General features: G+C 41.1%; 1 protein-coding gene across 13 annotated transcripts in view; it reads left to right on the forward strand.

The window, feature by feature from the left end:
- Nucleotides 1-15,303, forward strand: part of Pard3 (par-3 family cell polarity regulator) — a 548,906-nt gene that overhangs the window by 395,938 nt on the left and 137,665 nt on the right. For all 13 annotated transcript variants that reach the window (XM_006531520.3, XM_006531523.3, XM_006531524.3 and 10 more), the window contains 2 exons: nt 956-1,066; nt 15,061-15,297. In XM_006531520.3, coding sequence (XP_006531583.1) covers nt 956-1,066; nt 15,061-15,297 — 348 coding nt within the window. The remainder of the gene's footprint in view (nt 1-955; nt 1,067-15,060; nt 15,298-15,303) is intronic.

Consider the following 15,303-nt stretch of genomic DNA (forward strand, 5'->3'; position numbering starts at 1 on the left):
CAAAGCTTTCAGTTTAATCATCTCCAGTCTAGCAGCATGAATTATCCTCTGAGCTTTAAACCTTGCAAACGTTTGTCAGGTTTTAAACATGATGAATGTTCCCAATAAGCCTACTCGGGGAAAATAAAGAGGACTCATTGCTTACAGAGATGGTGTTAACTGGATGATTTTGGATTTTCAGTCTTTAGTCCAATGATGGAGCTCCCTCTGTGAAGATTTTGTTTTCCCCCATTCTGGTGTCTGAAGTGTTCAGCTTGGCATTCTGCACATGTCTTATTTGCTTGTTTCTTGGGATCAACTGCAATCCTGTTTTCTGTTGTTTTGAGACAGAATCTCTTATTGTCCTGGCTAACCTTGAACTCTTTCTATAGAGATAGAATAATCTTGAACTTCTTCTTCTTTTTTTTTTTAAAGATTTATTTATTATTAAATTATTATTATATCTTAAGTGAAGAGGGCATCAGATCTCATTACGGATGGTTGTGAGGCACCATGTGGTTGCTGGGATTTGTACTCAGGACCTTTGAAGTGCAGTCAGTGCTTTTAACCGTTGAGTCATCTCTTATCCTCTTGTCTGTTTGGGTGGAGAGTACTGGGGATAAATCCCAGGGCTTCGAGCATGCTGGGTAAGCACTGTACCAACTGGGTCACTTCTCCTCAGCTTCCCAGAAGAATAAACTGCTTTGCCTTGCTCATTTTATTTTGTTTTTCCAAACAACAATGTAGAATACTGAAGGAGAGGGAAGTGGCCTTCCAAAAGGTTTTGCCTGGAATATTCTAATTAAAGTTTAATAGGGTTCTCTAATTGAAGCTGAGATGCTCAGGAGACATCTGGATGGAATTGTGAGGAAGCTAGTATCTCTTTCTCCCTCTCCCCCTTTACCCTCCTCCTCTGTTTGAGGAGGACAACTCACTGTGTATATATTGACAAGGTAGAATTTTTCATTACCAACAGGTTTGGCAAACATCGAAAAGATGACAAGATGGAAAAAATGGGTCGAATAAAAATCCAGGATTCTTTCACCTCAGAAGAGGACAGGGTGCGGATGAAGGAAGAACAGGAGAGGTAGGTCTCAAAGGTACCACTAGTCCCTGCTCCCTGCCAAGGTGCCTCCCTCACCCATGTCCACCTGTCTACTGGTTTTATCATAAATAGAAATAGTTTGCCCTCAGCTGAAATATCTGTGTGATGACTGTGAATGAATGTAATACAAAGGAAGATGTTTAAAATGAAAGAGCAGAAACTTTTATATTCATTTGATCCTAAGTGCATTTTAATGATTTCAGTTAAGACTTTTTACATAGTGACTGGGGGTACATTAATACTGAACTTTTATTTATTTACTCACACATTTATTTATTGAGTTTGTGTGTGTGCACTCATGCACATGTATGCATGTGAGTATATGTGTGCACATATGTGTGTGTGTGCACAGTATGTGCATCTATACCTGTCCATGGAGATGTGCATCCCTGTAGAAACTCGATGTCTTCCTCTGTTGCTCTTCATTGTTCTGTATGCCTTGTTTTTTGTCATTTTGAGAAAGGATATCTCACTGCACCTAAAGCTGACCAGCAAATCCCAGGGAAGTCCTGTCTCCACAGCTCCAGTATTGGGATTATAGACATATACTTCTCCTCTTCTACTTTATACTTCGCTTCCTGAGTGCCCACAGCTGGATGCCCAATGCTTACAGAAGTTTCTGTGGTTTCCGATTTCTGCCTCTCCTGGTGGGTTGCCCAGGTGCTTCCAGTACACCATCTCTGAGAGGACAGGGCAAAGTCCATAATGGACAGTGTCCACAATCTGCCCCTTTCCTCTGGGGCATCAGATGTCCCTGAAAGCCAGACTAAGGAGGGTGAAGCAGAGTCTGAGAAAAGTAAAGTCCACAGGGCTCAGGTCTGGCTGGGAATGCTGGGAGCATTACAGCTCTTAGAAAACAAATAAAGAGGTTCAGGTGGCCAGTAAAGGCAGGTGGCAAGAATCGTGATGGAGGCAGCAGCCTTGTCAGAAGCCAGGGCTCTGATGTGAGCCTGGTCAGGTAGGCGAGTCCAAGGTCCAACAGTGATTGCTTCAGGGAGAGAGCCTTCCCTCAAGTGTTAGAGGTCAACAAAAAACAGCTAAGCTCAGGTGATCCTTGGTGAAATAACTGTGTGCTTCATCCCACGTGGACAGGGGTGTATCTTTGGGGAGTAGGGTAGGATTTGGAAGAGGGATGTTAAATACATTTTGTTGACTGAAGTTAAGATGGTGATAACTCTCCATTTGCATAAAGGAAGAGTTCCAGGAGCTGTGTTGTATGACTGTCCCAGGTCGTCTAGCTGGGGGTCGTGGTTATATGTCCCAAGGCAGGTGTGGAGACAGGGAGGCTGTTAACTCTACTCCTATCACCTCAAACTCTGAGATTTCCAGGGTTTGAATATGCTTCACCTTACCAGTCCCATGCCTATTTCTCTCCCAGCACTGTCCACACACCCATCTCATGCCCATTCTTCCGGTGGCACGGTCCACATGCCCTGTGGGTTTCATTTTATCCATAGCACCTTTGAGCACAGGTGTGTGTTTGCAATCCTAGCATTCCTGCACTGGGGCATCAAGCCTTTACAGGACCAAGGGTCTCCTCTTCCATCGATGCCAGATAAGGTCCCTTCAGATCCTTCAGTCCTTTCCCCAGTCGGATGGTTGCCTGCAAGTATCTGCATCTGTATTGGTCAGGATCTGGCAATACAACTTGGAGACAGCTCTATCAGGCTCCTGTCAGCAAGCACTTCTTGGCATCAGCAATAGTGTCTGGGTTTGGTGTCTGAATGTGGGATGGATTCCCGAGGTGGGGCAGTCTCTGAATGGCCTTTCCTTCAGTCTCTACTTCACTCTTTGTCCCTGTATTTCCATGTGTGTAGAAGTTTGCATTTCTAACAATATTTATTTTTATTTAATTTTTGCCAATTTACTTATTTATCTCAGTTAATTCTACAAGTGGAGCCTAGGGTCTCACACATGTAAGACATTCTTCCATGGAGCCTTAGCCCCAGATTTTCCTTTGAACTCTTAGTGCTGTGTTGGGACTTTTTTTTTTTTCCCAACTTTCACACATCTGTCCTAGCAGGGCTTCTGTTTTTGTTTTCTTTTTATTTAACTTTTTATTAGTAATGTTAATTGTACAGATAGGAGGCATTCTTGTTTTGTTATAATAGGTACACCTGTGATGTACTAGGATCATCTCAACAGTCTTTGGAAACTCCTTGCTCTGCCCACTTCCTCTTCTCTATCATGATCTGCATCACTTACCCACTAAAAGAGTTTCTTTCTCCTAAACGCAGAACATAGCAGGTTAGAGAGCTGACTTAAGTCACCTAGAGACTGATAGAAAGAGTGTTCTGCTTCTGGGCATGAAAACTGACCAACACTGCCAACTCTTTGTAATCTAGACATGATTGCTTCCCAGTTATGCTTCTGTACTTACTGGCAGAACTGTACCAACATTTTCAGAGATTCTTTCATAACACATAGTTGAATGTGTCCAGCTGAACATTGAGCTTCACATCACGGCTTCATTTATATCAATAATTTGCCCAAAGCACAGGGTTTTTTTGTTTTGTTTTGTTTTGTTTTTGTTTTGGCTTTTAATTTGTCCCTGTCCCTCTAATGTGGGAACTCAGTTGATTATAGTAAATTTACAGTGTGCATGGGTTTAGAACAAAACACCTTTGGGTTGAAGGAAAAAGAGACTGACTTATTAAAAAAAAAATCAATTACACTCAGAATTTGAGCAGTCAATGGCTCTTTGTACTTTAGTACTTTTTTTGTTTGTTTTTGTTTTTTGTTTTTTTTTTTTGTTTGTCTGTTTTTTCGAGACAGGGTTTCTCTGTGTAGCCCTAGCTGTCCTGGCACTCACTTTGTAGACCAGGCTGGCCTCGAATTCAGAAATCCGCCTGCCTCTGCCTCCCGAGTGCTGGGATTAAAGGCATGCGCCACCACGCCGGGCTATTTTAGTACTTTTTAAAAGTATGTTTTATATGAATATTGTATTGTATAATAAAATGAGTAGTAAGCTACGGTTATGGCCATACACTGGATATTTGATACTTATGATGGAGCTAAGTCATATTGTATCCTTGGTGCTTTGATGGAGCTAAGTCACACTGTGTCCTTGGTGCTTTGATGGAGCTAAGTCACACTTCTTGCTTGGTGCTTGTGATATGTGTTAAGTCCCACTGTATGCTTTGTGCTTGTGATGTGTGCTAAGTCTTCTCTTGTCCATTTTCCCTTCTGTACTGTTTTTGACATTGACAACAACTCTGCTTTGAGAAGGGATACTGTAACTTCCTTGGGAAAATGTGATTGGAAGTATAGCTAAAAACTTACAGCACAGCGCATCCTCACATAGCCTCAACCACTGTCTCTGTGGACTTAGGAGCAAAGCACTTCTTCCATAACATTATTTTACATGGGGGCTATTTGAGTTCCAGAATTTTCTGTTGATTCTACATAAAATATAAAATCTGAGATTCCTTCGTCAATGAGTCATGACACATCCCCCAAACCAAAATATTTTCTTGCCTGCATGCATCCATGAAGCCCATTACTGGAGAAGGGAATATTGGAAAATGGAGAGAAAAATGTCTGTGATGTTTAAAAGCTATCCCTAAAGGGCTGGTCTGTTCTGATGGTGGACATGAACTCTGTTCTTCTGAGCCTGGGCCTTTGTTTAATGGGACTTCATTCCTGCTCATCTCTGGCCTTCTACCCACACAGCAACTGAAACACTGTCCTGTAGCTTGAGTTTAATTTTCCCATCAGTGTAGGTTTTATTTGATAAATTTCAGCAAAACTGATGATTTTACAGAGAGAAAATTGCAGAGTGAGACTTCTGGAATAGTCTGTTGGAGCAAATGAGACAAGACACACATTTGATCCTAAGATCTTCTATGACATCTTCAAGAAAGCCAACAACTGCACAATATGAAGCAGTCGAAGTGTTTTCAAGTTCTTTTCTATTGCACTAACCTTAATATATTCTACTGCTGTAAATATTAACCAGACATTTATGTGCATGCTTGTGTGTGTGGTACTATGGATAAACCTTGGGGCTTTTTGCATGCCAAGCAAGCTCTCTGCCACTGAACTACAGTCCCAGTAATAAATAAGTAAGTAAGTAAGTAAGTAAGTAAATAAATAAATAAATAAATCATTAAAAGTTGTTGGACCAGGTGGCACATACTCATAATTCCAGTGGGAGCCTAAGGCATGAATAGCTCAAGGTCCTCTGTCCTACCCTCCTAGAAATGGGGGTTGGGTTCGTGCTCAATTGACAGAGTGCCTACCTGGTACACAAAACCCTGACTTAGATCCTCAGAGCTGCAGAAATCATGAGGAGTGGCACACACCTGTAATCCCAGCACTCTGGAGGTAAAGGCAAGAAGAGCAGAAGTTCAAGTTTATCCTTCATCTTTTGCTACATAGCTAGTTCAAGGCTAGCTGGGGCTACATCAGATCTTGTCTCAAATAAATAAAATCCTAGGGGGGCCGTTTCTAGAGATTAAGAGTATAGCTTAGTGGTAGGGTATGTGCTTAGCATGGATGAAATCTTTGAATTCCCAGCACCAAAAGAATTGGCTGATTATCTAATTGATCTAAGGCTAATGGCTAATTTATGTTTCTAAAAGTCTTCTTAATTTTTTTTTAATTGTATCATCATACAGGCAGGCTTCATAGTTGAGGTATTTGATCCCAGTTATTCTGAAGAGCAAAGCAAGAGAAGCACAAATTCAAGGCTTGCTTGGAGTGAGTTCAAGGACAGCCTGGACAACTTAATAAAACGTTATTCCAAATAAAAACTTGGCCAGGTGTATAGCTCTGTGGTAGAGCACTTCCCTAGCATGTGTTAGGCCCAAGGTTCAAACCCCACCTTCTCCATGGCTGATTCCCTATATCGAATCCCTCTGTTTGGGAAGTAGGGCCGTTTTGCATGCAGCAGAGAGATTTCAACACGGTAGACTTTATCCATGCTGGCTTTATTCCTTATACCTACTCTGGATAAATAAAGACCATGCCCATTCACAAGCAGGTTCTCTTCATGTTTCTCTCCTGCAATTAGTGCTAAAAGCCGTTTATTGTGAAAATCACAAATACTATTGAATAGAAACATTACAAGAACAGAAATCTCATGTGCTTTGTTCCCACCACACATCATCCATTTTAATTAGAGAAAGGGGTGGTGGGCACTGTGACAGATTCTAGAACTGAAATCATTAAGTGACGTCCACAGAAGAGAGACAGTTAGCAGGAATCCAGTGACAGCAGGCACAGCATTTACCTTAGCACTTTATTTAGCATATTAACATTTTTTGTGTATTTTTGCTATGCAGGTTCAATGCAATTTTATTGTAATGGAAAAGAATCTGTCTTTTTTTCCCCCCTTCAAAAAGAAAAGTGTGAATATGTATTTGAAGAGAATAAATCAAAATAAGTTCTTCTTTTCCTTCAAAATCTGATTTAAAAAAAAAAAGTTTTAACTGGTTTTTATATTTTTTCCCCTACACTTAAATGATAGGAAACAGTTCGGGATGTTTTTTATGGGTTTCCGCTGATATAGCAATAGCTACCCAAGTCCATTTAGAGCTCGAGCAATTGCAAGTGGGAAGGGTAGACAGAGATGCAGGAAACAAGAGAGGCTTGCTGTCCCTCTGCATTTGGAGGCACCAGTTGCTGTCGTTGTTGCTGAAGGCTAGCCTGAGACAAATGGGATGGATAAGGCTGAACAAAACCTAACTGTTCAGAAACATGAATAACCCCTACATCTCAGAGCTAATTTGTGACCTCAGGGTCCCAATAAAAGAATAGAGGGGTATTCTTTATAGCAGTGACCATCTGGAACCATTAGGGGCTCAGCTGCAAGATCATGGCATTTTTTTTTTTTAAGTTTCCTAAAGAAACCATGATATTCTTATTTGGACATAGAAAATATTTTTCCCTGGAGCTAAATATTTTTTTTCTCCACCATGAGTGAATATATATCACATGCAGATATAACGTAGGAATGTTGAAAAGCCCCTCTTCATGAATAAGTTTGGTGGTAAAGAAGACTTCAAGGGTGAATTTTACAAGTTAGTTAGGGGAGTCACTTGATTTGGGTTTTTTGACGTTTGTCTTTTGTTCATTACTTGACAGGCTTTCAGGCAGCTCAGACTGGCTGGACTAGATTTCTCTGGGTTGCTGAAGATGACCTTGAACATGGGATCCTCACTCCTCTATTTCTGAATGTTATAGTTAGAGTTGTCTAGCATCACACACTCCTTATGAGGTTCTAGGAACAGAACCTAGTGCATTTTGAACTCAGGGCAAGCAAGCACTCTACCGATTCAGTTCCATCTCCATTCCACTTACGCATTTTAAAATATATTTTGCTTGTAAATTTCCTCCAAATCTGTCTGTCTGTTCTCCCCCCACCCCACCCCACACACAGTATGTTACTGATGTTTTAAAATTCACCTTCCCAGTGCCATTTGTACAAGAAGCCTCCTTGTTGTTAATTCCCAGAAGCTTAGAGATAAATATCAGAGTCGCTGACCAAATCCTTTAGCTTCTGTCACTGTCGTACACATGTATGTGTGCTGGCACCCTCAGCACTGGGGTTTCATCATCAGCATGACCTGTAAGTGTGGAAAAGGAACTTTGGGGCTAAAATGCACAGGTGACAACAAACTGATCAAAATGAGCAACTTTCCATGTTGGCTCATAGACCAGCAATTCACTCTGTTTCCATGGAACTGCAGAGTTAGTTATCCACAGAATGGAATGACTAGTGGTGTTCAGTTATAGGATACAAAGTTGAATAAAGGACAAAAGTAATTGAGACAAGTTTCACAAGTAGTTTCGAATGCTGATTAAAATAAAAAACAAAAAACACCCTCTGAGAAGCTGACCTCTGGAAGTATTGCCTGAGGCTGGGGAGATGGGTAAACTTCTTGCCATGCAAGTATGAAGACCTGAGTTTGGTCCCCAGTACCTGTGCAAAATGCTGGGTACAGTTCTGCATGCCTGAAATCTCAATGATAGACAGCTAGAGCTAAGAGGATCTCGGGCACTCACTAGATAGCTGTCTAGCTGAATTGGTGAGCTTCAGGTTCAGTAACAGATTCCATCTCAAAAAATAAGGTAGAGAGCAGCACCTGACTGGTTCATCTCTGACCTTGTACACACACACACACACACACACACACACACACACACACACACACACACACAGGAACACACCATTCACCCACTCATATACAAAGAAAAACAACTCCCAACAAATATTAATTTCTATATAGCTTGGAAAGATAATTCCAGCCCAGGCACATCAGCAGTGTGCAAAAAGACTGTGGTGGTATTCAGATGCCGGATTCTGGTGGAGTCATGCTAAGCTCTCTTCCTGATGAGAGCTTCTTTAAGGCTGGGTCTTCCCACTTTTTCCAGTTGTATAATTCACCTATCAGCCAACTTAAGCCATTCTTCTTAAACTCTGAAGGCTCTAAGTGCAGAGCTTTCAACTCTGTGTTTATATTTGCCTTTCTTCTTTTCTTTCTTTTTTTTTTTATCCCCACCAAAATTTCATCAGATTCCCAAACTTACATGAGGTTTGGCATGGCAGAGCTGGATCACAGCCTCCCCCACTTGGGAGACCAAGCCAGGAACATTGCAGTGCAGGGGCTGCCTAACTTCTTAGCAAGACCCTATCTCAAATGTGTGACAGAGTAAGGGATGGTCTGGGAAATGGTTTCATTGTAAAGCACTTGCCTAGCATGTATGGGACTCTGGATTCTATCCCAGCACCATGAAAAACAGGCTGACTTATGCAAATGCCCAGAACCCCTGGCTATGGCCTTTGATGAAATGATTATCTTACAGTGACCAGATGTTACTTAATAGCAAAGTGGCTGTTAGATGTGTACTAATTGAGATTCTGATTAATATTCTGTTGAGTTAAAGAAACGTCTCATTTCTTCCTGATAGTTGTTTAGCTTTTATTCTTTTTTGTTTTGTTTTCTTTTTCTCAGGTTGAACCTGAGTTGAGGGGAAAAAAAATGGTAATGATGCAAAGAATAAAATTATCTCTCAACTATGAAGCATTTTCATTTTGGAGACCCAGTAATAACCAATTTTTATAATAATGTCCTTGACTATCATAATTGCTCTTAAGTACAAGGGAATGTAATAAAAATCTGCTCTTTGCTTTACTAAATTGACATTAGAATTCATATCACTGTTTCTCTCGTGAATATTCTATGGGAACAAAGTTATTAGAATCTAGGACTTTCCCAGGAGGATGTCTAACTTTCCAGCATATTCGATCTCCAAGAAGGTCCTGTTCTGACTTGAAGATTAAGGTTTTTCTAGGGAGTTTGGGGACTGAAAGCATCTTGGAAAGGTTGAGCTAATGTCCTGCCAAATGTCAAGTACTGCCCTTTTTGGAGGATCTTCGGAAAAAAAAAATGCTGAGCGAGGCACATTAAATATTTCTATCTCCTAGCTGCAGATAAAAAAAACCAGTAAGAAGGCTCAGCTTGGAAACACTTGTTGCACAAATCTGAGCACACGAACTAGATCCCCAGATCCCATAATAGACAGAAAGAACCAACTGCACATTGTCCTCCAATCGCTACATGTACATGAAGTCCAAGGATCTAGCAGTTACTCAGTCTCACGCAGCAAGCAGGCGAAGGAGCAAGAGCAAGAGCTAGACTCCCTTCTTCCAATGTCCTTATATTGTCTCCAGCAGAAGGTGTCGCCCAGATTAAAGGTGTGTTCCACCACACCTTTAATCCCAGATGAAAGGTACAGCCCAGATTAAAGGTGTGTTCCTTAAACTCGGAGATTTAATCTTCTGGAATCCATAGCCACTATGGCTCAAGATCTCCAAACCAAGATCCAGATAAGTATCTCCAAGCCTCCAGATAAGGGTCACTGGTGAGCCTTCCAATTCTGGATTGTAGTTCATTCCAAATATAGTCAAGTTGACAACCAGGAATAGCCAGTACAATCCACCCCTTGTCAACTTGACACAAATAATATCTCATGTTCACATGAAACAATAACAAGGTTGTGAATATGCCTAACATGATATAACTATCCCTCGTACAATCGCAAACGTATTTGTAAATTTACAGTGGGCATTCATATTACTTTATAATCCTCGTTTCTGCAACTGGTTACGTGGCCTTAATTGGTATTTATAACTACCTTCCTCTACTACCCATTCTGTATTTCCTTCTCCTTCAGCCAGCACCTCAGTAGGTCTTGGCTCTTTTCCTGGAGGATTGACCCATGAACACACACACACACACACACACACACACACACACACACACAGGCACACATGAGCACACATTATAGGCAAGGGTCACCATATGGGGAAGACCATGCGGTTCTAGTGTTTTTTTGTTTGTTTTTTTGTTTTTCTCAGATTGGGTGACCTTAATTTTACACATTGTATCCATTGTCCTACGAGTTGTGTTATTTTGTTTTTCTTTAGAGCTGAAGAGTATTCCAACTTATATCTGTACTAGATGGTCATTATCCATTCATTTGCTCTTAAACAACTGGATTGATTTCATACATTTGCTGTGGTAAAGCAGCAATAAATATGGGAGTGCAAATATGTTTATACTAGGGTGCAGAGAACTCTGGGCATGTGCCTAGGAGAGGAATAGCTGGGTCAAATGGATAGTTTCATATTTATTTTTTTAAATGGAGTCTCCACACTGAGTTTCACAGTCTATTTTAATTAACACCCCACCAACAGTGACTAAGGGTTCCTCTTTCTCCATGTCCTCTCAAACATTTGTTGTCAGGTTTGTGGTGACAGCCATTCTGACTGTGAGGTAGCATCTCAGAGTAATTTTAGTTTGCATTTCCTTGGTGGCTAGGAATGTTGAAGACTTTCTAACATAGTTACTGGCTATTTGGGTTTCTCTTCTTTTCTCTCTCTGTCTGTCTTTCTGTCTGTCTGTCTCTCTCTCCCTCTCAATCATCTATTCAATTTGTTAACCCATTTGTGGACTGGGAGCTTTATTTATTTGATGTTTACTTTCTGTAATTCTTCGTAAACTCTAGGTTTACGAAGTAAACTGTCTGTCGGAGTGTAGCTATGAAGATTTCCCCCCATCCTGTGGGCTGTCTGTGCATTCTGCCAGTAGTTTCCTTTGCTGTGCAGAAACTTTTAGTTTCACATAGCCCCATCTGTTGACACACAGGGGCATTTCATGTGCTTTTTGAACTTCCAGTAGAATAATAATAATTTAGACTGTATGGGTTTGTCGGAAGGACAGACCATAGACCTCCCATGTTATTGTATTAGGAAAACGCGTTCTGAAGTGTGATTCTTCTTGTTGCTTGTTTGGTTGCTGCCATAAAATACCAGAGAAAAGCCCCTGACGGAGGGACACATTGTGGTGGGAAGGCTGGATCGTGAGGTAGCTGGTCATATCCTTTCTGCATCCAGGAAGCTGGTGATGAATTCAGGGCTCAGCTCACCTTCTCCCTTTTTTTCTGCCATCTCCTCTTCTAACCTAATCTGCAAACTTCACAGCAGGCATACCCAGGGATCTGAGTGGTGATTCTGCATTCTGTCAAACCAGCAGTCAAGGCTCATCCCCATCTAAAAGTTCTTCTCACCAGGGTTTATTCTGATGGCTGCTTTTTCCTCATGGATATCACATGTGGCGCTTTCTTTCATGCATATGCTGCTAAGGATCAAAGTCTGAGCTCACAGATGCAGACCAGCACTGAGCTCCACCCCCAGCCCGAAATAAACTGTAAAATAATCTCATCAGTAGCTATAGAAATCAATCTTCATGAGTTTTTATAGGACTTGCCTTGAGCCCGTGAATCACTGTCGGGAGAGTTGGCCATTTCTCCCAGAGAATGTCTCCACTGTGATCACAGGAGACCTCTCTGCTCCTTCGTTGGTGTTTCGTCGCCTTTAGCTCCAGTACATCCTTCCCACCACACCGGCCCTGTCCATGCTTTGTCCCATGTTTTTTATCAATAAGGCAATATTTGGTTTTTTTGTATCTATGTACTTAAAGAAAATTATTCTAAGTAGTATTACAGTTTTAGTTTCAGGGCTTAAACGTCCTTCTGTACTATAAAGTTCAGTGGGGTCAGCAAGATGGGTGAAGATATTTGCCACCAAAAAAGAGAGGTCTGGCTCCTGCAAGTTGTCCTCTGACCTGCACACATACACTTTGGCATGTACACACACAAACTACCTATATATTATATTACATGTAGTTTATATGTGGTGGGGATGTATTTGCCAAATGTTTTTCATTATTTGATAGAATCATGTGGCTTTCTTTAGTCTGGGCCACATTCTTGTGATGAGCCCACTCGATCATCATACACTAGTATGATTGCTGAATTTTGTATATTAATACTCTGTCGAGGATTCTGCTTTTCATGACAAATATTGGCTTCTAGCTTTCTTATCTCTTTCTCTTCTTCATCCCTCTCCCTCCCCTCCAGCCCCTCTGTGTGTGTGTGTCTGTGAGTGTGTCTCTTTGTGTGTGTGTCTGTGTGTGGGTATGTATATGTGTATTATGTGTCTGTTTGTGTGTGGGGGTATGTGTGGGTGTGTCTGTGTGTGTGTGTGTGTGTGTGTGTGTGTCTATCTATGTGTGTGTGGTGGGAGTATGTGCACATGCACAGCTGTGGCATTGTCTCCATATGATATGGGTGCCCTTTCTGGATTCTTTTCAAATATGTATTCAGATGTCATTTATGCAAACAGAAGTCTAGTTCAAATATGAAGAAAGGTAAATTCAGTAAGACATTAAAATGAGTCTAAAATAGTACTTTACAGAAATAAGTCTTTGCTTATTTTTACGATTTTGTTTTGGCATGATTGTACTTAAGGTGGGGGCATAGTTTGGTGCTCCTGTAACATGGTGTAATGATCAGATCAGGGAGGTGATTGTTGCCATCTACACAAACTCTGCATTCAAATCCTGCCTCTGCTTCACGGTACACATTGCTGCTAGATGAGGTCACTGCCCTGTGCTGCAAAAGTGAGGTTCCAGCCTTCCTTCCTGGTCATGACTTTGACCTCTCTATAACCTCTCCCCATCCCCCACAAAGCCCTGCCCCAGCCTCTGGTACCTACTGTTTGGCTCACTACTATGAGATGTCTGACTGGGCATCTGGTTTCTGTCACTGGGTATGATGTCCGTCCACCCCATCCACACTACCCTAACAGATAGAATCCCATTCTTTACACAGCTGAATAGTACTACTCATTTCTATCTATACGCCACATTTTCTTTATAAATATATCCATTTTTGAGCATCTAGGCTGATTCTACATCAAAATTATTGTTAAGAAGTGCTACAGTAAACAAATACCTCTTGAGCAGATCACTTATTCTCTTAAAAAAAAATCAAAAGACAATTTTGAGAGGTGACTCAGTGACCAAGAGAATATTATTATTGCTCTTGCAGAGGACACAAGTTCAACTCCCAACATTCACATTGGGTGGCTAAGAGTGCAGGAATCTAAGGTCTCTCTGGCTTCTGTGGGCACCCACACACATGTAAATATCAGCAAAGAGGCACAGAAGTGAAATATAAGGATGATAATAAGCCATCAGGTTCATGTCCAGGCCTGGTTTCCTTTGAGGCTGTGCCTGTGCTGGCCTGCTGGGTGCATGCATGGTGATTCTGAACGTTTCAGGAGCCTCTGCTGCAGTGTTTTCCTCAAAGTCTCACATACATACATCCCACAGTGAGGGCACTGTCCCCCACATCCTTGCCAGGGCTCCATTGCTCTTAGATAAACAATTCAATTCATAAATCTGTAATGAAAATACTTCACCAACAAAAATGATCAAAATTGATCTGAGAATTATTTTGAATTAGACGATATAAATTATATCAATATAATTTGAAGGGAATCTGTGTACCAAGTCATTTAATAAAATCCTTAAATCAGTAAAATGATCGTTTAAGGTCTGTTCTTTTGCTTTTATGTAGGCAAGTTTTTTATTTCAGAGTTTAATTTTATGGATGACTTTTCTGTCCTTGATCCCAGGATTCCATTCTCTATGGAAAAACCTTACATGAAAACCAGTATGCCTGATCTCAGATCTCCCTGCCATCAACACAAAAGGATATATGCGCTCATTCCGAAGTTTTATAGAACTTCATATTTGGGTGGCTTTTCTTTGAAGAATATATATTCATTATACATATATGGATGATAGAGGATAAATAATGTATATGTAACTTTTAAAAATCAGTATTTGTCTTTAAAAAAATATCACAAGTAATGCCCAAATAGAGTATGAGTATGTTAAGTATCTAAAAAGCAGTTTGAGAGCATGTTATATTCATAAAACAACAGAAGGAGATTCCCTTGTAACACCTAGGACTTTCCTAGCCATAGGCTTTTGACAAGGTTTATAATATCAGGCAATGATTTTTTACCCGTGGAGCAGACCTCAAATTGAATTAAAAAAAAAAAAAAAAGCAGTTGGCTGTATGTATGTTCTTGTGTCTGTGCACATAGGTGCACATACATACAAATGCCAGAAGTCAATGCCTTCCTCCATCACTCTCCAGCTTATTTTTTGATACATGGTCTTCCACTGAAACTGCAGCTCACTGGCCACCCAGTTTAGCAAACCAGTGAGCTAAACATTATCCTGTCTCTCCTGAGGTGGGATCACAGGTGCCTGCCACCATGTTGGAGTGTACAAGGGATCAGACTCAAGTCCTTACGGGCAAGCTATTTGCTAAGCTCCCTCTGAGCTACTGTGTCTTCATTTTTTTTACGTCAGCTCATCTGTGTGAGTTCACTTTATCACTGAGTCATATGGACATGAACAAAATGATTCTACTTCCTAGTGTTTATGGCATTACATGGGAATCTAAAATGTGTGTAAATTATCACTCATAATACGTCTTCCCCATAACTGCAGGAAACAAAGTGCATCTCACAACAGAGCTTGAAGTTTCCTGTATCTGGTTCATAGAAAAGGAATTGTTTCTCTTGCTTCAGCACTGTTCTCTTTTTGCAGGATTCAAGCCAAAACTCGAGAGTTTAGGGAGCGGCAAGCCCGAGAGCGTGACTATGCAGAGATCCAAGATTTCCATCGGACGTTTGGCTGTGATGACGAGTTGCTGTATGGGGGCATGTCATCCTATGAAGGCTGCTTGGCTCTCAATGCCAGACCCCAGAGCCCAAGAGAAGGGCACCTGATGGACACTTTGTATGCCCAAGTAAAGAAACCTCGGAGCTCCAAACCTGGAGACAGGTAGGT

This window comes from Mus musculus, chromosome 8 (genome assembly GCF_000001635.26).
Source record: "Mus musculus strain C57BL/6J chromosome 8, GRCm38.p6 C57BL/6J".
NCBI classification, from domain to species: domain Eukaryota; kingdom Metazoa; phylum Chordata; class Mammalia; order Rodentia; family Muridae; genus Mus; species Mus musculus.